At 33.8% G+C, this 27,127-nt stretch overlaps 1 protein-coding gene across 3 annotated transcripts in view; it reads left to right on the top strand.

Moving 5' to 3' along the window:
- Positions 1-27,127, top strand: part of LOC136041105 (protein kinase C-binding protein NELL1-like) — a gene marked incomplete at its 5' end in the record, with an annotated part of 66,924 nt that overhangs the window by 20,575 nt on the left and 19,222 nt on the right. For all 3 annotated transcript variants that reach the window (XM_065725664.1, XM_065725663.1, XM_065725662.1), the window contains 4 exon segments: positions 1,953-2,189; positions 9,803-9,916; positions 20,662-20,984; positions 24,528-24,752. In XM_065725664.1, coding sequence (XP_065581736.1) covers positions 1,953-2,189; positions 9,803-9,916; positions 20,662-20,984; positions 24,528-24,752 — 899 coding nt within the window.

Raw genomic sequence — 27,127 nt, 5'->3', positions numbered from 1 at the left:
TGCATTCGAAATGTCCCGGCGACTCTTTGTTAGAGACTCCGATACAAAAACACCAGATGAAGCAAGTCTAGCTTTTGCTTTAAATACTTTTCTGGCTACATCTTTGCTAGAAAATTTAACGATGATCGGTATACTTTCTTCCTGCTCTGCAGTCGGATTGTTCAAGTGGAGACGGTATATATTAATCAAATTAGAAGACGAAAGGTCAGTCTCAGACATTTTGCTATTTATGATGCGAAAATATTGTCGTACAAGTGTCTGCACCAGGTAACTGCTTGACCCCATGAAAAACAAGAATATCAAGCAAGGACTCATGATCATAATCATCAGGCTTTTTTCTATTCGACCCATTCTCTTCTCCAAATTTGCAATTTGAGTTCTCAGACTTCTTTGAGCCTGCTAAGTTTTGCAAGCTTAGATTAACTCGAGCGTGACTGAATCATAAACCTGGCTGACCATCAGTTCAGTAGCCTCTTTCAGTGACTTTGCGGTATTGAACTTTTTAGTATGTTTCTTCGTTATATTTTTCAGCAGATCACTGTTTGCCTTTTCCATCTGGGCTTCAGTTGCAAGTAATTGCTAGTAAATTGGGGCAATACTTGAAGATAACAAATTAGACCGTAATTTATTACTTGCTTTCAAGGCTAAAAGATCCTTAGAAAGAGTTTAGTAAATTTCAAGGGTGTTAGCAAGTTCAACAAATGCTTTTTTAACAGCAGGCGTGAATGAATCTGTCGTTTTAGAGTTGTATTCTTGAAGATTCGCATCTATTTGTCTAAATTCATCGTGACTATAGTAACAAAAGACCAGATAAGTGGGCTTTCCATGCAAATCCTTTCATATTTGTATAACTCTCACGGGCCATAGGGGGTAAATTTAGCCAACACAATATCAAACTGCTTGAAACGCTGCATAACTAACAATAACTTATTATTAGAAGTCGATAAACAGAACAAAAGACTTATCTTTGAGTGAGAGCCGAGCCTCGCTAACGCATCCAAGTGTATCCTGATTCAGCCTGTGTGAAGTTGGCCAAAAAGACTTTCCTGTCTGTGTCCTAATTTGTAAAACTTGTTTCTGTAATTAAAAGTTTCTTCGCAACAACGTAATTAATTCAAACTAGTGATCATGACCAATGATCACTAGTTTGATCATGTTTGATCTAGTTTGATCATGACCAATGATCACTAGTCATGATCATGACCAATGATCATTGGTCAGATCATGACCAATGTAAAAATATAATCCGATTTTGTAACCTTGAAAACTAATTCAGAACTTAGAGTTAGACTTTTTTTGTGGCACCTTGTATGCTAAAAATTTTTTTAATCGCTTTGTTCTCGAACAGCATGTTAGTTAGGATACTGATGGAAGTTGAATTTCGCTTTGGCAGATCGATTTCATGTCGCCTGTAAAACTATGTTTTAGTGCGTGTGAATAATTTGTTTGTTTCTGCTTTGAATAACAATCAGAGTTATTATTTTTTTTTTCTTTACTGGTGTAATTTTGCTTTTAAAAAATATCGATAGGTCTTCTTCGCTTGACAAAGTAAGATTTCATTTTTTAAACTTTGCTTTACCATATTAAACTAGTTGTTTTATTATTGATTTTAAATTTGTAAACATCTTCTAAAACTTTTTTCAACTTCTCTCCATCTTCATTGCCTTCCGGTGAGTATCTCAAGACCATTTTTTTACCTATTGTCAGCTACCTATTGCCAGCTGTGTCAAAGCAATGGCTTTTGTCACTGTGTCCTTTCACCTCACAAAGTTTGCCATAATCTGTCAAAACTTAGCTCTATCGTATTAAACTAATTATTTTTTTATCATCTTTATATTTCTATTTTTCTTGTACAAACTTTCTAAAACAACTATTTGAAATTGAAAATGTTTTTACTTGGCATTGTCGGCTCTTGGCAAGCATACCAAAATAATTTCCGACTTGTTTTTCAGCCATCTGCAGTCAGCCATGTCAAAACGGTGGCTTTTGTCGAGTGCCCGAACAATGCTCATGTCGTTCAGGATTCACAGGTCAGCAGTGTGAATTTGACCTGGATGAGTGTGCACTGAACATGCATAAGTGTGGCGAAAACTCAGAATGCGTGAATAAATATGGCTGGTATGACTGCAAGTGCAAAAAAGGCTATAGATCCTTTGCTAGTGGAGACAATTCAACAGTTTCTTGTATAGGTAAGTGACCTCATTTTTGAGTATTTTTAATTGACCTTATAAAAAAGAAACAGGAAGTTTAAGGTGAAAACCGTTTTTTAAGAAGTATCAAAAAACTGAGCTTTTTTTGGCGGAAAGAAACATTTCCACCGAATTCATTCTTCATTTTATTTTATTCAGCAAACCTTTCTGCATATTTGTACAGACAAATTAGTCCATGCTCTCAATGTAATTATTTTAATGTTCTTTTTAAAATACTTAGCACATACATTTTTTTTCAGCAAAATTTATCGTAACTGTTCAAGTATTTGTGACATCATTTATGCTAAGAATTTATTTTTTTAAATTAAGCTCCTAAACAAATTTTTTCAAAGGTTTTACCTATCTAGATCCTTATATATCATGATATATCAAGATATATCCTTCACAGCGGTATATGTCAGTATTCTAATTTTCAAAAAAACGTATTGCCGTGCTCGGGAAAAAACTTACAGACAAATAAATAAATATACTTATATAGGCTACAATTACTATTTGTCTAATGAGTTGAGGTTCATATCTCAGAACTGTTACGTGTGCTTATTTTTCTAACTAAATGAAGATTAACTGAGTTCTTCTTAGGAAAGTTAAGGGCGAATATAAAATTATAATGAGAAGAAATTAGCTTATACAAGAAATATAAAACTTGAAACTAGTACCAATAGCCATTGATAAAGGCAACAATCCTGAAATGAAAATAAGTAACAACATACAATGGAGCCAAACTCTAAACGAATAGAATTTATCACATATAAAAGCAGTGTTGCGATCCCTTCAGCCCCGTAAAAGGCTAGAGCATCCCACTTTTGCCCTTCAAGATTTATAATACCATATTTCGTAAGCCCCATTTAAAACATCTTAAAACTCACAAAGACTTACGTCTTAGGAGATCTGTCTGTGGAGATCATGGTTCACGTCTGTGGAGATCTTAAGTCTCCACAAACGCATCAAAAGGCTAGAGTTGCCTTTTTTCAGCCTACAAGTTATATATAGTACTAATGTTTAGTTTGTTAACCAAATGAAGTTAGGCAGCACAGTACTCATTAATGGGTAATACCCCATATTCATTTTACCCCATAAAAAATATTTACCCCATATTTTACCCCATAAAAAATAAATTTCAATAAATAAAAAAAATAAAAAAATAAAAATATAAATGAATAATTTTTTTATGGGGTAAAAATTTCTTAAGCATTAATCTTCGATCCCTGCCCTCCTCCTCCTCAAAAATGTAGCAAATCATTGCGTGGCCCTTACTTCAACAAGGTGTAACACCATCACAGACATGTGATCGAAAGAATAATCAAAGCTCTTATATTGCGGGCCCACAAATTTTTCAAAGGCTATAGAGTCTCACTTTTGGACTTCAAGCCATACAGGTTAAAAATACTTTCATAGCTCCAAGCTCAATAAGATGTTACACCGGATTTGTAGTTAAGAGCTCACAAATACTCATATCTCCAAAACCATCCAAACGGCTAAAGTATCTTATTTTCAGCCTTCAACCCATGCATGAGAAGAAAACCTCACAAAGACTCTTATCTCCAAAAACTATTCAAAAGGCTAAAGTATCCTATTTTCAGCCTTCAAACCATGCATAAGAATAAAACCTCACAAAGAATCATATCTCCAAAAACCATCCAGAAGGCTAAAGCATACTATTCTCAGTCTTCAACCCATGCATGGAAATAGAACCTCACAAAGACTCATATCTCCGAAAACACTCCAAAAGGCTAAAATATCCTATTTTCATTCTTCAACTCATGCATAAGAATTAAGACTTACAAAGACTCATATCTCCAAAAACCATCCAAAAGGCTAAAGTATCCTATTTTCAGCCTTCAACTCATGCATAGGAATAAAATAGTAATATTGAGTTTACCTAAACCCAAATAAGGCCATACAACAGAGTATTCAATAATGCATACAAAAAATTGATTAATTAAATATTAGTCTTCTTTCCTTACCCCCTCCTTCTGAAAAATGTAGAAATTTATTGATTGACCTTAATCTGGATAAGATGTAATACCAGTCACAAATTCGTAATCAACAACCTCATTAAAACTCTTATATTGCAGGCCCTAAAACTTTTCATAGGCTGGAGTGTCCCGCCTTGGGCCTTCAGGACCATTCATATAGAACATAGAAGCACGATTCATAAATTATTCCGTAGCGGAGCGTTTTCTTCCAGCGTACGTGTGTGAATGATAAGATGATTTTTATAAAACGGTAGCTTATTCTCGGCAGCATATTTCAAATTCCTAGAATATAGATACTCAAAGAAGACAATTTGCTTAGCCAACCCATCAAGAAGTATATTAAGTGAGTTAATAAGTAACTTCACAAATACACTTTTGAAAATATTCAAAAATAGTGAGAAAATCTTTCAAACTTTAAAGTCTGCCGAAAAAAAAGAGCTCAAAATGAGCGCTAATCTAGAAAGAAACTCTAGTTCGAAAGGTGGCCTAAAATACACTCGTGTTGAATAAATACGGCCGTTTTCATCTTGAAAAGTGCTACATCTTCAGCATTCCATTCGCGTATTAAGGCATGACGTCACTCACCATGGTAATAAAAACTCTCGTGACAAAGGTTGTTGGCCCCATAATGGATTGCCAAATAAATTCAAGTTCGAGTGAAATACTGTCAATAGATCGAGACAGTTAGAAATAAAATGAGGCGTGGTTTGAATAGCATGGGATCATTTTGTTTCTGCGAAAACCCTGTAATTGGAAATGGTGGACGTCATATATTCAATAAATTATTAATAGTAGTCATGATTAACCTAGAAAAAACCATTGATTTATCGTAAGGTAGTTGATTTCGACTTAAATTGTGATTTCGACTTAAATTCAGAAATAACAATCACATTTCTGCATGCAAAAGGGACTAGCATCGGATCAGACTTTTTGCTGCTTGTCATGCAATGGATAATGGTGCTCCCACACTTCGTAAGCGTAATGCGTAAAATGTGTAATGCGTAAGCGTAATATGCGTAATGCCCATGTTTCTTCTGTAATGGCTGCTGTTTCTCATTGTTTTTTTTTTTCGCTTTGATTTTTATTTTAAAGAAATAATTTTGGATTGGTGTAGGGCTTTCATTCGTTCTCGTAGCCCCAAGCCCTATTTAAAAAGTAGTATATAATATGAGAACTATGAATCAACTCGTTTATTTTTTGTAATCATTTTGAACATCAAGGCCCTTACCTTAGACCTTAGACCTTAAATCTTCCAGTGCCTCCAAAAGTGTCTAGAGCATCGACAAGGAGTCTCTAGTCTTCTGCTGCTGCCACTGCCGGTATGCTGCTGCCGCCGTCACATTTTCCCACTCGGGTTGTTGGAATGTGTTAAGGTAGCAGGGATCTACCTTATATGTCCTATCCCCACCTCCTCTAAACCCCCCTCTTTTAGTCTAGGACACAATAGTACGATTACAAGTTCCAAGTGCTAAGGTCTATCTTGAAAAAACAAAACAAAGAGAGGTAAAACTCAATGAATAGACAACAAACGAGACCGCGGCCAGTAGAGAGAAAAGAAGAAAGACTAAAATTACGCGGATATTCCACCTGTATGCAAACTAGGCGTCCTCAACACAGGAAAAACAAAGATAAAAAAAAATAAAACTATAATCAAATAAAACCAACACCAATATTAATAATTACAACTTACGCAACTGATCCACGTAGGAAAAAGAAGCTATTGGAGTTACTTCAATGAGAACATCAAAGCAACTAAAGCAACTTTGCAAGTTGCTTACCACATTTGGCCGTGGTCTCGTTTATTGTCTTTTCATTGAGTTTTACCTCTCTTGCCTCTTGTTTTTTCTTTTTTGTCATGGCTGGCCAGTTCGGCTTAAGAACTTTCAAAGGTCTATCTTAGAAACAAATGATAATAAATAAAGTTTTTATTAAGTTTTGTCTTTCTATATAGAAGTTAACGTCAGTAAAAAAAGAAAGAAAGAAAGAAAAATGGCCCAAATTAGTAAATTTTTTTTTAGAAACCGCTCCACCGACCAAGCCATCGGATAAAATTCTATTTTGCTGGCAAAAACCTTGTCTATTTGATTTGATGGATATATCTATCAACCGGTTTTGCTCTTTGTTGTAAACGGTTTTGCTGTATACAACGGTATAGTTAACGGAATTGAAAAAAAAAATCTGACTCGGCTTTACCCAATTAAGTAATTTCTCGTTTTTAGAAAATGCTTCACCGACCACGCTATCTGATAATATTCTTTTTTGATGGCAAAAAATTCCTTGTTTGATTTAATGAAATTTGTTCCCTTGAGAAGGAAAAATTGTCTGCTATTAATGACATCAGTACTCAAGCAGTAAATGTATCAAAATGACATTTAAAAAGAAATTCTGCTTTGTCAGAGCAGTCTTTTGATTTGTTTCCTCACAAAGAAAAAGCTTTCTTGTCACAGTAAATAATTTGTTTGTTGAAAGTGAGTATAGCCTAGGAGCCTTGGAGGCACCAAAGTCCCCTTAAATTTGCTGCATTTTAAATTTGCCCCCTCAAATCATGCTAGATGTTCCACCTCCGTGGAAAATTTTTGCCGCAAATCCTCCCTCCTCGCAGTAGAAAGTTGCTCCTGCGGAAGCTTTTCCCGGTGAATTTCTCCCATGGCAAATCCACCCCATACGAGAAGATCTTCTGGAAAATTCGAACCCAGCAAAAATTTCCTCCTGAAATTTCCCTTAACATAACCACATGTAAAATTGATTTGGCAAAGAGAAAGTAAAACAAATAAAAAGGATTTCTTATAGGAATTCTGGCAAATTCCCCTAGTGTAAAATTTCCACCGGAAAGTTCACCCCCAGAGACTCTTCTTCCCAGAAAAAACTTCTCCCGATAGAAATCCCCCAAGCATAAATCCCCCCTCAGGAAAATATCTATATACGTCCTGATAGCAAATACCATACGTAAACAATGGACAAACTTCATGATTTACAGACCTTTTCCCAGGGGCTGCGGGGGTCATGTTATCCTCAAAGACATAGTTACTTGGCCTTTTAACTATGGTAAACAAAATGTCTACCTCAAAATTTTGATGAGACGATTTTGGGGGAAAAGGGGTGTGGGAAGGGGACTAGTTACCCTCGAATCTTTTTGGTCACATGAAAAGGGAGCTAGAACTTTTAATTTTCGTTTGAATGAGCTCTTTCCCAATATTCTAGGACTATTGATTCATTACAATCACCCCCTGGAAAAAACCTCTGATACACTGAATCTGATAGTTTGACCTGCATTAAGATCCCTTGTTTTTTCGGGATTTTTTCCCTTCTCTTCCAAAAACCGATCAAATTTTCTGAGGCTCGTAGCATTGATGAGTATCGCTAAAATTAATGAATCTTGTATATTTGGAACCAGCATAATAAGCCGATTCTTTTGATGTATCTATTGATATTCAAGTTTCATATTTTGAAGTTTCGATTACTATTGAGCCGTATCCCTCCTTACTTACAGTTCATTACCACAAACTACTTGATGAACCCTAACTAAAAAACTGTTTTTTTTTTTTTTTGTTTCACCTGATTTAAGCATCTTAGAAAACCTTTGCTCGTGGCATGGAAAATAAACGCAATATGCTCGTAAAGACACATGCAGTCTCTACCGTATTATTAAATAAAAAAAAAACTAATTTTTTTAGCTGAAAGTAAGGAGCGACATTAAAACTTAAAACGAACAGAAATTACTCCGTAAATGAAATGGGTTGTCCCCTCCGCAATCCTTCGCTCTTTACGTTAAAGTTTTTAATTGTTTTAAAAGGTAGAATTGTGGCAAAGAGTCAAACTTTAGCGTAAAGAGCGAGGGATTGCGGAGGGGACAACCCATTTCATATACGGAGTAATTTCTGTTCGTTTTAAGTTTTAATGTCGCTCCTTACTTTCAGCTAAAAAAATTAATTTTTTCTTATCTAATTTCTGAACGTTTCTGAATTAATGCATGTTTGGTTTTGGCTCTCCGTACTTAAATTATCAAAATGAAATTTGTATATTAATTCTTTTTTTGGCTAAATGGCTTTCTCTTGGTTTTGACTAGACGATTTTGAGAAATAAGGGGCGGAGAAGGAGGCCTAGTTGCCCTCCAATTTTTCGGTTACTTAAAAAGGCAACTAGAACTTTTAATTTTTAACGAACGTTTTATTAGTAAAAAATATACGTAACTTAAGAATTAACTTACGTAACAAACTTTCATAATCTTATATTTTTATTATGTATACGAGGGGGTTTGTACCCTCGTTAATATCTCGCTTTTTACACTAAATCGTAAGTTTTGTCCCAATTCTTTAAGAATGACCCCTGAATCAGAAAGGCCGTCGAATAAATAGTTGAAATTACTAAAAATACTTTAGCATAAAGAGCGAGGTATATATCTCCTCCTAAATACCTCGCTCTTTATGCTAAAGTATTTTTAGAATCCCTCATATGCGTATTAATCTCTGTTCGTTTTAAGTTTAAATGCTACTCCTTCCTTTCATTTGAAAAAACGTTTTCATGTTTATTTTTCATTGTTTTCTTATAGTAATGCTAGAAAATCCTGCGCACTTTTCATTGAATTTTTCTTCCCCCATGACAGATTCCTCCAGGGAAAGATCCTCCAACATAGCCCCCTCCCCTCAGCCCCACCCCAAACAAAATAAAATCCCCCTGAAAACGTCTGTACACTTCCCAATAACCATTACTATATGTAAGCACTGGTTAAAGTTTGTAACTTGCAGCCCCTCCCCCAGGGATTGTGGGGGAGTAAGCCATCCCCAAAGACATAGTTATTACGGTTTTCGACTATGTTGAACAAAATGGCTATATCAAAATTTTGATCCGTTGACTTTGGGAAAAAATGAGCGTGGGAGGGGGCCTAGATGCCCTCCATTTTTTCGGTCACTTAAAAAGGGCACTAGAAGTTTTCGTTTCCATTAGAATGAGCCCTCTTGCGATATTCTAGGACCACTTGGTCGATACGATGACCCCTGGGAAAAAGAAAAAAAAACAAAAAAAAAACAAATAAACACGCACCCGTGAAATGTCTTCTGGCAAAAAATACAAAATTCCACATTTTTGTAGATAGGAGCTTGAAACTTCTACAGTAGGGTTCTCTAACACGCTGAATCTGATGGTGTCATTTTCGTTAAGATTCTACTACTTTTAGGGGGTCTTTCCCCCTATTTTCTTAAAAAAGGCAAATTTTCTCAGGCTCGTAACTTTTGATGGGTAAGACTAAACTTGATGAAACTTATATATTTAAAATCAGCATTAAAATGCGATTCTTTTGATGTAGCTATTGATATCAAAATTTAATTTTTTAGAGTTTTGGTTACTATTGAGCCGAGTCGCTCCTTACTACAGTTCGTTACCACGAACTGTTTGATAAAATAATTTCGTCGATTAACCGGTTTTGCTCATTGTCGTAACTGGTTGTGTTGTGTACAAACCAGGACTAAAAAACCGGTTTTACTCTATGTCAACTGGAAATTAATCACATTATCATGGAATCATTTTTGTGATAATTATATTAATTATCATAAATTAATATTTTTTGTGGTCTAGTATGTGTATCCAAATAAAAACTGATTTTTGTCTTTTTATTTTTAGATGTTGATGAGTGTGCAGAAGGCACACACACCTGTCAAGGAGACCTAAGGTGTGTCAACACTGAAGGTGGATTTAATTGCCAGTGTGGTGATACAAATTCAACGTGTAGGAATTGTAAGTCGTTTTTCATGATTTTGTCAGTACTATTCAAGTTTTTCTCAGCTGTAAAATAAAATACCCATTGCAAACAGGTTAAAACTTTTGAGGGTAATTACTACTACTCAAAAATCACTGCAGAATGAGGCCAACAGAGCTGAACTTTTGAAGAAAACTGAACCAACTGAAGAAAAAAGCAATGAGCTTGCAAACACACATGCTGTCTGTACTGTATAATTTCGTCTATTAACCGGTTTTGAATGTTGTCGTGACCGGTTTTGATGTGTACTAACCAGTAACCAGGACTAAAGAACCGGTTTAGCTCCATTTCAACTGGAAATTAATCACATTGTTGCCGCTTAGGAAAAAAAGGAAGTATATGGGTCAGACCAAGCAGCGAAATATCGTAGCGAAATTGCGATAAAGAAGAATTTGGGGAAATTTTTAAGTTAACGAAATTCCTGAGATTAGTACTTCTTTTTTTGTAATCGTTTACGTATTCATGAGTTTGGCATTAGGTGCTGTTGATGTTGGTTTGTTTTTAGGCTCGTTTTGCCACGGCGACAACTAAATCACAAATAGATTATTTTCACGACCACATTATATTTTCTATTTTGTAAAATAATATTTATTACGGCCATAATTTGTCACAAATTAATTATTATTAACTGTTAATGGTAAATCTATGGTAGCAGTCAACGCTGTATCTAGGGAGGAGAGGGTTTGAACCTCTCCTCCCCCCCAGAAAAAAAATGTTTGTCCGACTCGTAAAAAGATAACAAAAATGAATATAAAAAATTTTTGGTACGTTTTTTAAGTTTTTGTGTATCCCCCCCCAAAAAAAAAATCCTGCATACGGCCCTGGTGACAGGTGAGTTTGCAATACCGGTGAATTTGAAACGTTTAAAATGTTAATCTTGGTTTTTTAGAAGGTTATACTTTTGATTTTAGAAGGCAAATCAGCACAATACGAAAATAAGGAATCTCATTATCTCTTCCTGTTCTATTGGAGGACACACGGACTAAGAAAAAACATGTTGTTCTTAATTTTAACAAGCTGTTTTTTTTTACTTCTTCTGCATTTCTTGCCTAGTCTTAATCCCCTTTCTATCGTAAATAGTAGTAAATAGGATTCTGAAAATGTAATGAACTGAAAATATAAATTTATTTGTAGAAAGGTGAAAGGTAAATAAGGAAACTAAAACCTTATTATATATAATGTAAAACAAAAATATTATTGAATTAGAACATTTGAAATTCTGCCTAATCTGTTTTACCAGAATTTGACTAAACAACTTTATACCGAATGCTACCGGAGTAATATAATCAGTTTGAGCAGAAAATAACAGCTTGAGAACAAGAAAATAACAGTTGAGCAAGAAAATTCATTTTAATCGAAAAAAGTGACATGTCTTATATTTTAGTTCTTAATTTCCACATTATGCTTCTTAATTAGAATCTCTTAACTTAATTAGAATGTCCCTTCAATTTGCGTGGCTTGTGCTATCATTTTAAGGAATCTTCAGTACTTATAAAAATCGACTATAAAAGCTTGAACTTTCTTCTCATTTTTTTGTCTCTATCTCTTGCTTTCTTTATAAGAAAGAGCTTATTTTTTTTTTTTTTTTTACTTCTGTGTTCTAAGTATTAAGGTACTTTTTCTATAGATAAGTTCTAAGATATGAAATCGAAATATCCAGGTGTTTTCTTGTTCACGATTTTAGTTAAAAATTTACCTATTATAATATGTTTAACATTTTCGTTTTATATATATTAATTATAAACTGAATTCACTTTATATATGCATATATATATATATATATATATATATATATATATATATATATATATATATATATATATATATATATATATATATATATATATATATATATATATATATATATACTGGATAGAGGGCCGTATCCAGGATTTTTTTCGTTTTTTTCTCAAAAGCAATTTTTTTTTTTGGGGGGGGGGGGAACAAAAAATATCGCATAAAAAATTTGTTTATATTCTTTACTACGTTTTACGAGTCAGCAAACATTTCCTGGAGAGGGGGGGGGGTTCAAGCTTCCTGTGGAACCTGAAGATGTGGAAACTGAAGTTTTGTGAGATCCCTTACTCGAACATCAAGACTGATTTTATTTATTTTTTTTACTTATAAGCGTGTCTTGAAGGAGAAAATTTTATACTTCATAATTATTAGGACAACCGGTCCCTAATGAAAATATTACATGTCCAGATTTGAGAAAATTACTTTCTTATGACGCAAAACAATTTACTAAGGCTTCAAAATTGTTCAAAGATACCCACTATGTAAATCGTTGCATTTGCAAGGCTTTCTGTTAGAAATACATTATTTCTTCTATGATTTATTTGAAATCGGAAACCTGTTAGTCTTGAATGTTTCAATTGCAATAGAAGAAGAAGAAGAAGAAGAAGAAGAAGTTTTTTATTATTATTCAATACAATACAATACAAAATACAATTCAAAATGGAATTGCAATACACTTATTCTTCTAAAAGGTTTTTTTTTCTATGAGGATATATGAAGGAGTTGTTAGTTTTAGTAAATACCTGTTATTTCTATTAACGTCTCTAATGTAGTTGGTTAAATATATGGTCACAGGCGGGTTCAGGGGGCGGGGGGAATCCCCCAAGATTTTTCTGGTACCTTGAATTCTTATTTTCTTCTGTGTACATTCTTTTTTTTAAGTAAATTTGTCAATTTAGCCATTATTGGCACTCTTTTCACATTGCCCCTGCCCAGGATTATGCTTATTGACACCCTCATCACATGAGGGTTCCACCCAAGATTTTACTCTAGATCCACTCCTGTATCTTTTTTTGTAATACGCATATATATATATATATATATATATATATATATATATATATATATATATATATATATATATATATATATATATATATATATATATATATATATATATACATATATATATATACATAATATATATATATATATATATATATATATATATATATATATATATATATATATATATATATATATATATATATATATATATATATATATATATATATATAGAGAGAGAGAGAGAGAGAGAGCGAGAGAGCAGACTTAAGAAATATATGATTCTTTATTCTAATTAAACTAAAAAGACTAGTTTTTTTAAGGAGAAATATCGAAATGAAAAGAATGACTTATATAAAGGGGGCTGCCTCATCGTCAACTCTCACTCTTTACGCTAAAGTCTTAAAGTTCTCTAGAAATACAGATTCATTGGTCCTTGCGTTTGAGCAATCTTTTTAAAATAATTGGCATAAAAAGTCAATTCCTTTGATCCATTGTTATCAAAATTCTGTTTTTTAAGGTTTAGGCTAATATTGGGCCGGGGGAGTCTTTACATACGAGGGAGTCATAATTACGAATCGTTCGACAATTTCTCATCTAGCTGGAAGAATAACCGATCATAAATCCAAGTTATATGTCTTGTACACCTTTGGAGGTTGCAGTATAGCATTCAGATTCTGGAATGCGAACACCTGCCTAACTCTAAAGGTCCATTTTGTTAAGAGAGTGCCATTCTAATACTCACTGTCTACGGTTTATTAATTAATTTATTTTCATATTTATTTTGGTTATATAAAGAGCAGCAGGCAATTTTTTCTTGTTTTATTAAGGAAGAATTCATTCCCTGTCTAGCCAAGTTGTGGATTGAAAAGACCTTTCTGCAGCAGCAAGTTCTAATCAACCTTTAACTTGGTTGGATAGCAACGGATCCATTCCTTATCATTCCTTAATAGACAGAAGAAGGAAAACAGAGAAAAATGGAAATATCTTTGAAAAATAGAAGAAGTTAGCAGTGGAAGGAAAAAAGGAAAAACGGACATACTAGTACTACCTATACAAAAAAAAAATGATTTTCTTTGTTGTTCAAGCTAGGGGACAGTAAGTTTCCTCAATTGGGTGTTCGGCCCTGGTGATGCTAATGGTGTACTTTTTAGTTTGATCTGATGTTATTGTTAAGGGCTTTAAGATTATTTTCAGAAATTTTCATTTTTTTCCTACATGCTATTTTACTATTAAGACTAATCAAGATAATAGTTACCATTCCTAAATCAGCTGCAAATTGTATTTTTTTTTCTCACTAGCCATTTACTATTACCATTAATAGTAATAGTAACCATTTTACTATTATATGTAACCAGTTTAACCATTTCAACCATATGTAACCATTTTACTATTATATATTATTATGGTTACTATAAATAATAGTAACCATTTTACTATTAAGACTAATCGAGATAATAGTTACCATTCCTAAATCAGCAGTTTGACTCTTTTTCTCGATTCTACTTTATAAAACAGTAAATAACTTTAGCGTAAAGAGCGGGACGTTGAGAAGGGAACAGTACCTTTCATACACGGAGTAATTTCTGTTCGTTTCTAGTTTTAATGTCGCTCCTTACTTTCAGTTAAAAAACTTCTTTTTTTTATTTAATTTCTGAACGTTTTTGAATTAATGCATGTTTGATTTTGGCTCTCCGCAAATGAATAATTAAAACGGAATTTGCGTAATAATTTTTTTTTGCTAAATGGCTTTCTCTTAGTTTTGATCAGAAGATTTTGAGGAAAAGGGGGGAGGAGGATTCCTAGTTGTCCTCCAATTTTTCGGTTGCTTAAAAAAGCAACTAGAATTTTTAATTTTTAACGAACATTTTTATTAGTAAAAAATATACGTAAATTACAACTTAACTTACGTAACGAACTTCTATATTCTTATATTTTTATTATGTATATGAGGGGATTTGCCCCCTCGTTAATACCTCGCTTTTTACACTAAATCTTTAATTTTGTCCCAATTCTTTAAGATTGACCCCTGAATCACAAAGGCTGTAGAAAGAATAGTTGAAATCACTAAAAATACTTTAGCGTAAAGAACGAGGTATTTAGGAAGAGATGAGCCCCCCCCATATACGTAATAATCCATGTTCGTTTTAAGGTTTAATGCTGGTCCTTTCTTTCAGTGGAAAAAACTTTTTCATATTTATTTTTTCATTGTTTTTTTTAGATAATGCTAGAAAATCCTGCGCCCGCTTCATGGAATTTATTCTTCTTCCATGACAAATTCCTCCAAGGAAAGATCCTCCTACGTAGCCCCCTCCCCTCAACCCCCCTCCTCAACCAAAATTCCCCTGCAAAGGTCTCTACACTTCCAAATAACTTGCAGCCCTCCCCCGGGGACTGTGGGGGAGTAAGTCAGCCCCGAAGACATAGTTATTATGTTTTTTGACTATGCTGAACAAAATGGCTATCTCAAAATTTTGATCCGTTGACTTTGGGAAAAAAATGAGCGTGGGAGGGGGCCAAGGTGCCCTCGGCCCCCGAGGGGCCGAGGGCAGTTAAAAAGGGCACTTTTTTGGTCAGTTAAAAAGGGCACTAGAACTTGAGAAGTATTTATTAGTTAATTTAAAGAATTTACAAAACCTTAGTTCGTGGCTCGTTTAGAGCAATGGTCTAAACGAGCCACGGCATCAGGCATCCGTGCCTTTGAGCAATTAAATAACAAAAAAACTAATTTTTTTTAGCTGAAAGTAAGGAGCGACATTAAAACTTAAAACGAACAGAAATTACTCCGTATATGAAATGAGTTGTCCCCTCCGCAATCCCTCGCTCTTTACGCTAAAGTTTGACTCTTTGCCACAATTCTACTTTTTAAAACAATTAAAAGCTTTAGCATAAAGAGCAAGGGACTGCGGAGGGGACAACTCATTTCATATACGGAGTAATTTCTGTTCGTTTTAAGTTTTAATGTCGCTCCTTACTTTCAGCTAAAAAAATTAGTTTTTTTGTTATTTAATTTCTGAACGTTTTTGAATTAATGCATGTTTGGTTTTGGCTCTCCGCACATAAATTACTAAAATGAAATTTGTATATTAATTCTTTTTTTGGCTAAATGGCTTTCTCTTAGTTTTGATCAGACGATTTTGAGGAATAAGGGGTGGAGAAGGAGGCCTAGTTGCCCTCGAATTTTTCGGTTACTTAAAAAGGCAACTAGAACTTTTAATTTTTAACGAACGTTTTTATTAGTAAAAAATATAAGTAACTTAAGAATTAACTTACGTAACAAACTTTCATAACCTTATATTTTTATTATGTATACGAGGGGGTTTGTACCCTCGTTAATACCTCGCTCTTTACACTAAATCGTAAGTTTTGTCCCAATTCTTTAAGAATGACCCCTGAATCAGAAAGGCCGTAGAATAAATAGTTGAAATTACTAAAAATACTTTAGCATAAAGAGCAAGGTATTTATCTCCTCCTAAATACCTCGCTCTTTATGCTAAAGTATTTTTAGAACCCTCATATGCGTAATAATCTCTGTTCGTTTTAAGTTTCAATGCTACTTCTTCCTTTAATTTGAAAAAACGTTTTCATGTTTATTTTTCATTGTTTTCTTATAGTAATGCTAGAGAATCATGCGCCCTTATCATTGAATTTTTCTTCCCCCATGACAGATTCCTCCAAGGAAAGATCCTCCAACATAGCCCCCTCTCTTCAGCTCCACCCCCAAACAAAATAAAATCCTCCTGAAAACGTCTGTACACTTCCCAATACCCATTACTATATGTAAAATATGAAAAAAACTTCGTTTTCTTAAAGAGTTAAAGAGGCTGCGTCCCAAAGTCGAACCTTAAAACGTACAGGAATTAGAAGAGGCAGTTGGGGGGCTGCCGCCCCCCAAACCCCCAGCTTTTAAAGACTCTTTTGTACAGTTTTTTTTTGTGGGGGGACTTCTTTGTTACTAATTACTAGTTTCGGCGCAATGGTTCTCCTGTCCTCTTGTGTTTAACATTTTTCGAAGTTATTCCATTATTCATTCATTTCAATTTTTTGTTAATTAAAAGAGGGCCTTTCCGAAGCCAAGAGCGGGGGGTTAACAAAAAAACAAAAAACCTGTACAAAAGAGTCTTTAAAAGCTGGGGGTTTGGGGGGCGGCAGCCCCCCAACTGCCTCTTCTAATTCCTGTACGTTTTAAGGTTCGACTTTGGGACGCAGCCTCTTTAACTCTTTAAGAAAACGAAGTTTTTTTCATATTATTTCTGTACGTTTTTCTACAATCCATGGTGGATGTAATTTAATAATTCCTGTACTCCTCGTAGAGGAATTAGGAGAGGAAGTTGGGTGGCTGCCGCCCCCCAACCCCCCCACTTTTAAATCATTGTATAAAATAGAAAAAAAATATAGATAGAATGACCGAAATGTTTCTTTTGCTCATAAGAAAATAATATTCTGTTATCTCTCAAATGATAAGCAGTCCAGGTGTTAACAAAAGTATACACTTTTATTTTGATCGCTACGTCCAAAAGCCTATAATAAAGAATTTATTCTAAAAATGCCTTCTCATATAGGAAACATCTTTAGGTAATTATAGTAAATTATATATTATTTATCTTATTTAGCAACTATTTATATAAAATAAGTAAATATCCACGTTTCATTAAATCGAGAAAAACTTAAACTTCTTCAAAACATTTGAAAATTCGCCTAAAAATTGGCAATGAGCACTTAAAGGCTATAAAATATATACTTAAAGCACATTTATATCACACTTATTTCGGACATCTGGAATGGAGCTGGATTTTTATGATGCTTGCAGTCATTCTCGCCGTGCCGAGCTGATTATTTTGATGTACTTGAATGTTGATATTCGTAACTTTTAAGAATTTCAAAAATTAACATGGGACTATTAGACTATTAGGACTATAAGAAGACTATTAGGAGAGGCAAACCCCCCGCTTTTAAAGACTCTTTTGTACAGGTTTAATTTATTTTCATATTAATTCTGTAGGTTTTTCTACAATCCATGGTGGATGTAATTTAATAATTCCTGTACTCCTCGTACAGGAATTAGGAGAGGAACCCCCCCCGCTTTTAAATCATTGTATAAAATAGAAAAAAAAATAGATAGAATGACCGAAATGTTTCTTTTGCTCATAAGAAGCTAATATTCTGTTATCTCTCAAATGATAAGCTGTCCAGGTGTTATCAAAATTTTTTGATGTTGTGAAAAAAAAACCGCCCGTAAGGGACTTGAACCCTTGACCCGAGGATTAAAAGTCTCACGCTCTACCAACTAAGCTAATAACTTGCATGTGTGTAAATATAACTTCTCAATAGCTTTTAAAAATTTCAAATTAACATGGGCTCTTATGGAGAGAAATCCGTTAGTTAAATAGCTAATGGGTGGTTTCTGGAAAACAGGGAAGGAGTTATCGGATCGAGCTGAAATTTCGCGGATAAGCTCCTGGGCCGTAGGGGACCTTAACTTGTGAATTTCAGCCCGATCGGACAACGTTAAACGGGGTGGGGGGAGGGGGGGGGGGGGGTTGGAGGGTCGAAACTTTCGGGGGGTTAAGATTTTCCTACGAAACATTCATGGGCACTTACTCGGAGAATTCCGCATCGAATGAGTCTTCGTACACCCAGATCCGATGTCGGATGTGACCTGTAGGCGTCTAGAAAAAAAAAGTAAATGAATTTTAAGTGGCTATGCGTGGTTTCTGGAAAACAGGGAAGGAGTTATCGGATCAAGCTGAAATTTTGCGGATAAGCTCCTGGGCCCTAGGGGACCTTAACTTGTGAATTTCAGCCCGATCGGACAACGTTAAAGGGGGGCTTGGGTTGACAGGTCGAAACTTTCGGCCAGATTTTCCCCATGAAGAAAAAGTTGGAGGGGGATGAAATTTTGCAGGTTTCTTAGTTGGAGCTCGGGCTACGAAATGCATCCCTCCCCATCCGTCTGCGACCACTTGAACCGAAGATCGCTTAACATTGTCGTGTGTCGCCTCTTTATAGAGGCACGAGTGTGCCTCCTTGAACACTGGTCAAAGTTTGTAACTTGCAGCCCCTCCCCCAGGGATTGTGGGGGAGTAAGTCATCCCCAAAGACATAGTTATTATGGTTTTCGACTATGCTGAACAAAATGGCTATCTCAAAATTATGATACGTTGACTTTGGGAAAAGAATGAGCGTGGGAGGGGGCCTAGATGCCCTCCAATTTTTTTGGTCACTTAAAAAGGGCACTAGAACTTTTCATTTCCGTTAGAATGAGCCCTCTTGCGACATTCTAGAACCACTTGGTCGATACGATGACCCCTGGGGAAAAAAAACAACAAATAAACACGCATCCGTGATTTGCCTTCTGGCAAAAAATTCAAAATTCCACATTTTTGTAGATAGGAGCTTGAAACTTCTACAGTAGGGTTCTCTGATACGCTGAATCTGATGGTGTCATTTTCGTTAAGATCCTAAGGCTTTTAGGGGGTGTTTCCCCCTATTTTCCTAAATAAGGCAAATTTTCTCAGGCTCGTAACTTTTGATGGGTAAGACTAAACTTGATGAAACTTATATATTTAAAATCAGCATAAAAATGCGATTCTTTTGATGTAGCTATTGATATCAAAATTCAATTTTTTAGAGTTTTGGTTACTATTGAGCCGGGTCGCTCCTTACTACAGTTCGTTACCACGAACTGTTTGATGAACATGGGCGTGAAAAAAAACTATATTGTTGGTATACGCTTAGCGATTGATTACCGCTAGAGAAATAGGCTAAACATTCAACGGTTTTGAGCATCCGTGCTCTAAGCAGTGAACATGGCCCTGATGGAGTCTGACATGAAAAAAGAAATATATTGTTGGTATATGTGTAGCGGAGGGATACCGCTAGCGCAACGCTCTAACCCTAGCCAGGGCTTGAAGGCCTCTGTGCCTTTGAGCGATGAACATGGGCATGAAAAAGTAACAATAATGTTGGTCTATGTTTAGGGATTGATTACCGCCAGAGAAATGAATATGGATGGAAATAAGAGTCCAATCCAAAGCCTACAAGGGCCTCCTATCTGCCTCGACTCTTATGCAAGTGAACTTGAAATCATAAACCAAGACTTTTGGGAAGAAAAAAATTTGACTGTCTGTGCTTGAAAACAAAAAGTGCACTTTAATTAATTAAAATTATAAATTTGCAACCGGAACCCCAATCCCCAGATAATCCCCCACTACAATTCTAGACCACTTGGTCGATACAATCACCCCTGGGGAAAAAAAACAACAAACAAACAAATAAACACGCACCCATGATCGGTCTTCTGGCAAAAAATACTAAGTTCCACATTTTTGTAGATAGGAGCTTGAAACTTCTACAGTAGGGTTCTCTGAGGCACTGAATGCGATGGGGTGATTTTCGGTAAGATCCTATAACTTTTAGGGGGTGTTTCCCCCTATTTTCCAAAACAAGGTAAATTTTCCCAGGCTCGTAACTTTTGTTGAGTTAGAGTAAATTTAATGAAACTTATGTATTTAAAATCAGCGTAAAAATCTGATTCTTTTGTTGTAAATATTAGTATCAAAATTCGTTTTTTATAGTTTCGTTTACTATTGATCCGGGTCGCTCCTTACTACAGGTCGTTACCACGGACTGTTTGAAAATTCAAATATTAACAATCAAAAAATTCCAAGATGCACCTACTATTTCAAAGGAAAGCTGCACCTTCCCTACGTGAGACTGAAAAACGCTGGTCCTTCTGCAAAAGCAAGAAGAACAAGATAACGTCTATTCTTATAGACGTTTATAGACTTATAGACGTTTGTATTGACTCTATTATTAGATTCACATTCTAACTGACTAACGCTAAACTGATAGAATCTGTTGTTAATTTTTTTTTTCTACTGAGTTAAACTGATCCTAAGCTAAAGCATTTTTGTTTCAGTATGTGATTCCCCTCATGGCCCTAAACCGCATCTCTCTGTTTGGTTACCCAGTGAACCTTGTACCGTATGCTCCTGTGACAATGGCGTAACACAATGTCAATCTTTGCCTTGTTCTTGCGATGTGTCACAAACTGAAACCGTTTTTTCATTGGAGCTTCAACTAGTCATAGAAAATTTTTTGGCCAATAGAAAGATAGATAAGTCGTGCTGTCGACGGTGTGATTTTAAGTCATCGCAAGGCTGTACTCATCAAAAAGATAAGACAAGAATCTTACGCTCAGGAGAAGTTTGGATTCATCATTGTCAAACCTGTGAATGCCTAGTAAGTTTTTAAAATAAACTATAAGTTTAGTTCATAAAATACCAAATTTGGGACGTAGAAAGTGTTTGTAAAGTTAGATATACTGCAATGAATATCCATCCACGGAAAAGGTTAAAAAAATGAGATGGGGTTCGAGCGTTAGCAACTTAAAAAAATCTCTAGGCCGATGTCTGGAGAAGAACGCTACGAAGAATATATATATATATATATATATATATATATATATATATATATATATATATATATATATATATATATATATATATATATATATATATATATATATATATATATATATATATATATATATATATTAAAAATCACACTCTGATGCATAAGGAAAACAATATCACTTATCAAGTCTTATAAAGTATAAATAACTTAAAAAGGACTCTTGTGCGTCCTCTTCTACCTCCTCCTCTCCAACAAAATGTCTTAGTTTTTCAACTGAGTTTGGAGGTTGTCCATTTAGCTCAATCATAATAACATTGTGAAATCATACGGTGTAGTAACAATAAATACTTCTCAGCCACATAATGACATTTTCTTTTTATTTATTTTTTATTTTTGTTGTTATACCTAATTTTGCTTAATTCCGATGGGGGGTTGAGGATATGGAATCTCGCTTCTATTTTTGTCAAGGTATAAAGCCGCTCGTTGCTGTTGTTCTACAAATCTTGCTTTGTTTATGTCTTTTTAATGTTCTGTTCAGTTCATGGAGGACTTTCATTAAAAAAAGGAGGTCTTTCATTGACAAATTTGACCAAGTTACAAAAAAATGCACTCTAAAGCATTCTTCATGGTCGTGAAAATAGCAAACACCCGAAATTCTGAACTTTTCTGTACTTATACCTGATACTGCATTATATTAAAAGCCATGCCTTTCTTTTTTAATTCTCTCAGCTCTTTGCTTTCATGGAATTGGTCGAATTGACCTCTGAAGGATTCGATCTAATGCCCAAAAGGTTGTTCTATTTTCTATCGCTGTTTTTTCGATTTTGTTTTTTAATCATTAATGGAATTGAGTTAATTTTTTTTTATTATTATTTAATATTTTATATTTTAGGTTTTCCCTTGTGATGGAACAAAATAACAATATCTGTAATTTAAAATTTACTAAATACGATTATAATTTCTAAAATAACTCAATTCCAACTTTAAAATCCATTTTACGATTGGATTATACTTTTTATTTCTTAGTAGCCAGGAAATGCCAATTAACCTCTAAATTTGTTTCCAAATCTACCAATTTATAACTTTTATTTAAAAGTTTATTTTAACTTTTCAACATTATTTTGGCTGTAAAATAAGGTAAATAAGAGATAAGGGCTTTTTCTTTACCTAATGATTAACGTATGAAATTTAAAGCCCCCACTAAACCTACTCTCCTAAACCTGGTCTTCTCTATATTTGTTCTGGATTCGTCTTCTCTGAATTTTAATTAAAAATTTGGAACATGGTTTATAGAATTTCTCTCTTTTTTCATAGTGAGATAACAAGATTAGAATCTCTGCAATTTATATACTTTTTAAAAGAAAAGACTAATAACAGTATAAACAATTAATATAAACTTAATATAAAATATCAGAATATAATATAGTAAAATTTCTAATATTATTAAAGTATCAATATAAAATAATAGATAACATAAAATTAATATAAAGTATTTCTTATAAACCAGTTTTATAAATTTTTATTAACCTTTTGATTGTCCATAATTTTCTGTTTTTAGACTTTAGTAACTAGGAAACACAAATTGACTTCTAAATTTGTGACAAATATAACAATTAGCACCAATTTTGTAGTTTATTTTTTTCGTTGTTGTAGCGCTTCTGTAAAGTAATTAAACTAATTGAAATAATTAAACTGTCAACTAATTGAAACAATTTCAATAACTGAAGTGCTTTCACTCAGTTTAAAAGATTTTTTAGCAACCTAAAATTTAGTCATGATGTAAATCATGCAATGTTTTAAAAGTGGATTTACAAAAATGCAAGGCAGGGGAACAAAATTAGGAAAAAAAATTCCTATTAAATGTATTATTTCAATGCATGTGATTTTTTTTTGTACCTACTTATATTCTGGCTAAAAGACTTTAAGTGACACTCAAAATATAGCTGGCTTAAAACAAAAAATTTAATTGATTTTTGTAATTAACTGATTTTGAACAAAGAAACATGTTATCAATTGGCAGAGTAAGAAATAGAATCTTAACGCAACATTATTTTTGTGTGAAATATATTATTCCTTTATATATGTATTCTTAAAACTATCTTTTTGGGGAATTAAGAAATTTAAAGTATAAGTCAGAACACAACACTTCTAAAATAAACCTTTCATTTAAAGCATTTAATAGTTATTTTATTAGAAACCTAGGAAAAAGATTGTTATTCATAAATATGTCCGCCAGTTTCCTGTGGTCGCTTAAGGGCCACTTACAACGAGGTTTTACCATTACCAGGAACAAACTATGCCAATTTGGGTCAACCAGTATTTTTCCTAAAATTTCTTAGCCAATCAGAGAGTACTATGAAAAGTCTTACTATTAGAATTAGCTAAATCTCGTTATTTGTGAAATTTCATTGTGAATTGGACTTCAGTCTTGACACCTGTCAGAATGCATTCCTGGCATGTACACAAGATAGACATCCATTTTTTCATTTGTGTTGTTTGGTTGAGCCAGTTTTTAGAAACTGGATTTATAAACTGGTTCTTACCAACTGGCTTTTATAAACCAGTTTTTTTAAAATTGGTTTTCATAAACCGGTTCTTCTAAACCAGTTTTATAAATTTGTATGAACTAGTTAATATAAAATTGGTGAAAATATAAAAAATTAGATATTCGAGTCAAGTGTTGGACTCGAAAGTAAAATGAACTGAATAAAATGAAAAGTAAAATAAAAAGAAATAGGTCGTGACGCTTCCCTTGGAATAACAACGTTAAATTTAGAGCCCAGGCTGCAGTATGAAGTTCATAAGTGCTGTGCACTGCTGTAACTAATTCTAGCCGTGGCACAGTAGATACGTGATACGTGGCACTAGATACGTGGCACAGTAGATTGATCTCTGCCTCGTGATCCGGGACCTGGGAATTAATCCCAGCTTCCCAAGGTTGGACAACAGGTTTACCACCTGTTTCTGTGAAAGTCACCCGACAACTGGACCGTTGAAGATTGTCAGTGCTTAGTAAAGACTGAACATCTTGTGCCTTGTTTGGGAAGTCTCTCTCAAATCTCATACACATAATATTTATTTAATTTTGTTTATTCTGGAACAAAGTTCAAGCTTTCGTTCAAGTTTGAGTTTATTATTTATTACTAAGCTGTCAGTGATAAGCAAATCACTCTTTTCGTATTTTTCACCACGAAATATGTTTTTTATTTGAGTTTCTCAAATAAAAGTTTGTTCAGATTTCCTATTTGTTTTGAAGATGTCATGTCTCTACATACGTTTTTTTCACTTTAAAAAAAAATTGTGATTTAAAGTTAAATTCAAAACCTACCATTAATTAAAATTTTTTAACATAAATCATTTGTTTTTTAGAACGGTGAAATAGATTGTTGGTCATTAGAATGTCCGCCAGTTTTCTGTGATAGCCCAGTCTTACAACCCGGGGACTGCTGTCCAAGGTGTCGAGACGATCCATGTTCACCTATGGAATCAAACATCACAGACTCACTACAAGGATGCCACTACGGTGGTGACTTTTATAGTAGCGGAATGAGCTGGACACTTTTAGAAGACCCTTGTACTACTTGTAGCTGTAAGGTGAGATCTTGCATGATGATTTAAGATCCATTTTCTTAAAGATCCAATTTTCTTTTAAGATCCATTTTCTTAAAAAGAAAGCTCTTTTTTATCAAGAAGTATCCGGTGCTATTCATTTAAAAATCTTTTGTATCCAATTCTTCTTCACTCACTTCACTTCTTCTTCTTCAATTCTTCTTCACTGCAATATTCTTCAATATTCTTCACTGCAATAATTTTCAATTCTTCTTCACTGCAATATTTGCAAAGAAAATCCTCAATTGTGACTAAACTAACAAATAAAAAAAAAAACTCCTGACCTCAGCCTTCAGGTACCCGTTGTATAACGTAACATGAATGTTAACAGATATGACGATTAGTTATTGGCTCGGAGCTAAGGACATATAAAAGTTATATAGGTAGGTGGCAAAAAATTTTGAAGTAAGACCTAATTTAATGTAGAAATTAAAGCAAGAATTTAGTTATTATGGTGTTTAGTAAAAAAAGGGATTTAGTTGCAGTTCAAACTGAAAATAAATCTGTATAAAGTTAGAAAATACTCTATTGGGTTTAACCTTCAGGTATCCATATCCTTGTTTACTGGCCTTAAGATTAGTGATTGGTTGGGAGATAAAGGCACCTGTGAGTCATATAGGTAGGTGACAAAAGTGAAAAATTTTTATTATTATATTTAGTTAGAAAAAAATGGCAGAAACAAGTTCAATGCCATGTAAAAAAATAACATCCAGAAATAGCAAATACTGGTAAATAATGAAAGTCCAAAAGAGTTAATTTTATTGTCAAAATAATTTCTAATTTAATTTCAAATAGCTATTTATTAACTGCAAAACCTGTAAAAAACTTATTTTGTATCTGCTTAGTAATTAACCTTATTTTTTTAAATATAAAGTTATTACATTTTTATATAATTTAATTACATCATATAATAATATAATAAATTATATGATATACAACAATTATTATATTATATAATAATAAATAATAAAAAAATATTAATAATAATTTCACCTGCTTAATAACAAAGAATGGTATTTTATCTCACAAAGTTGAAAATGCCCCTGCTAACACAAGGAGAGTGGCACTTTTAGTCTTCGAGATTGACCGAGAGGCCTCCCTCCCTCCAGGAAAATTGAGAAGTTTGGTACAAAACTCTACTGTTTCTCCTTTGTTTTCTTTCCCCCCCCCCAGCTAACCAATCTTTTTCGAAAACTATAAACATAAACAACAAGAAGAACAATACGATTTCTTTTGGCAAGACAGTGGAATTCTATATTTGAATGAATATTTCGACCCTACGTCCAAGGGCTATGCTCAGCAAAACATAAATATATAAAAGAAAAGAGACTTATAATATCATACGATCGTTAGAATTAAGGACCTGTGTGTACCAATGTTATACAGCTCACACTGCTTGGTGATGAAGCTTCTAAGAATCTCTATTTTCTACTTAGATGTAGGATTTTTACCCAGGTGTAATTTTCATCTATGTAGGTATATTTCGGTACCCGGGTGATTGCTACAGCAAGGCATAATTTTTCTCTTTTTATAAATTGAGCCAAAAACGGTATAATGGCAACGCTGCCCCATATATAATTTTTCTTCTATGTCAGTAGTGTACTTTGGTATCCAGGTAATTTTCATACCAAGGTATATTTTGGTTCTTTTGTTAAGAATTACGTTAAAACCGCATGGTGATAGATCTTTGCTTCGGGCTAAGGCAAATAGCTTAACTAACGTACTGCAAATTTTTAAATAAAGGTTTTTTGAAAAAATTTTAAGTTTTGAAAAAAACTGTTTAGTCCCAAAGCGAATGATACACCCCTCTTCTCAAAAACAATCATTGGGGTAAGTCAGTCACAGAACCATATCTACAATAAAAGAAATTTGCTGATGCTTGTATGATTTACCCATCAAGCTAGGAACATTAAAAAAATTAAATTGTGGACCGGAAATCCGTAAGCCACAGTTTGTCAGATTGTGGATAATTATTTAGCATCGATACTCGACAGTCCATAAAAAACTTGAATAGAAAATCATGCTTGGGAATTTGAAAAAATTTAAATTGTGAACCAGAAATCCATAAACCACAGTTTGTCAGAGTATGAATTTTAGCATCGATACTCGACACTCTATAAAAAATTAGAGTAGAAAATCAAGGTAGGAACTTTGAAAAAATTTAATTTGTGAACCAGAAATCCATAAGCCAAAGTTTATCAGAGTATGGATCGTTATTTAGCATCGATACTCGACAGTCCATAAAAATTAGAATAGAAAATCAAGGTAGGAACTTTGAAAAAATTTAAATTGTGAACTAGAAATCCATAAACCATAGTGTGTCAGAGTGTGGGTCGTTATTTTATTATCGATACTCGACA

This window comes from Artemia franciscana, chromosome 21 (genome assembly GCF_032884065.1).
Source record: "Artemia franciscana chromosome 21, ASM3288406v1, whole genome shotgun sequence".
Taxonomy (NCBI): domain Eukaryota; kingdom Metazoa; phylum Arthropoda; class Branchiopoda; order Anostraca; family Artemiidae; genus Artemia; species Artemia franciscana.
Note: the sequence above shows the minus strand (reverse complement) of the source record. Positions and strands in the feature narration are given on the sequence as shown.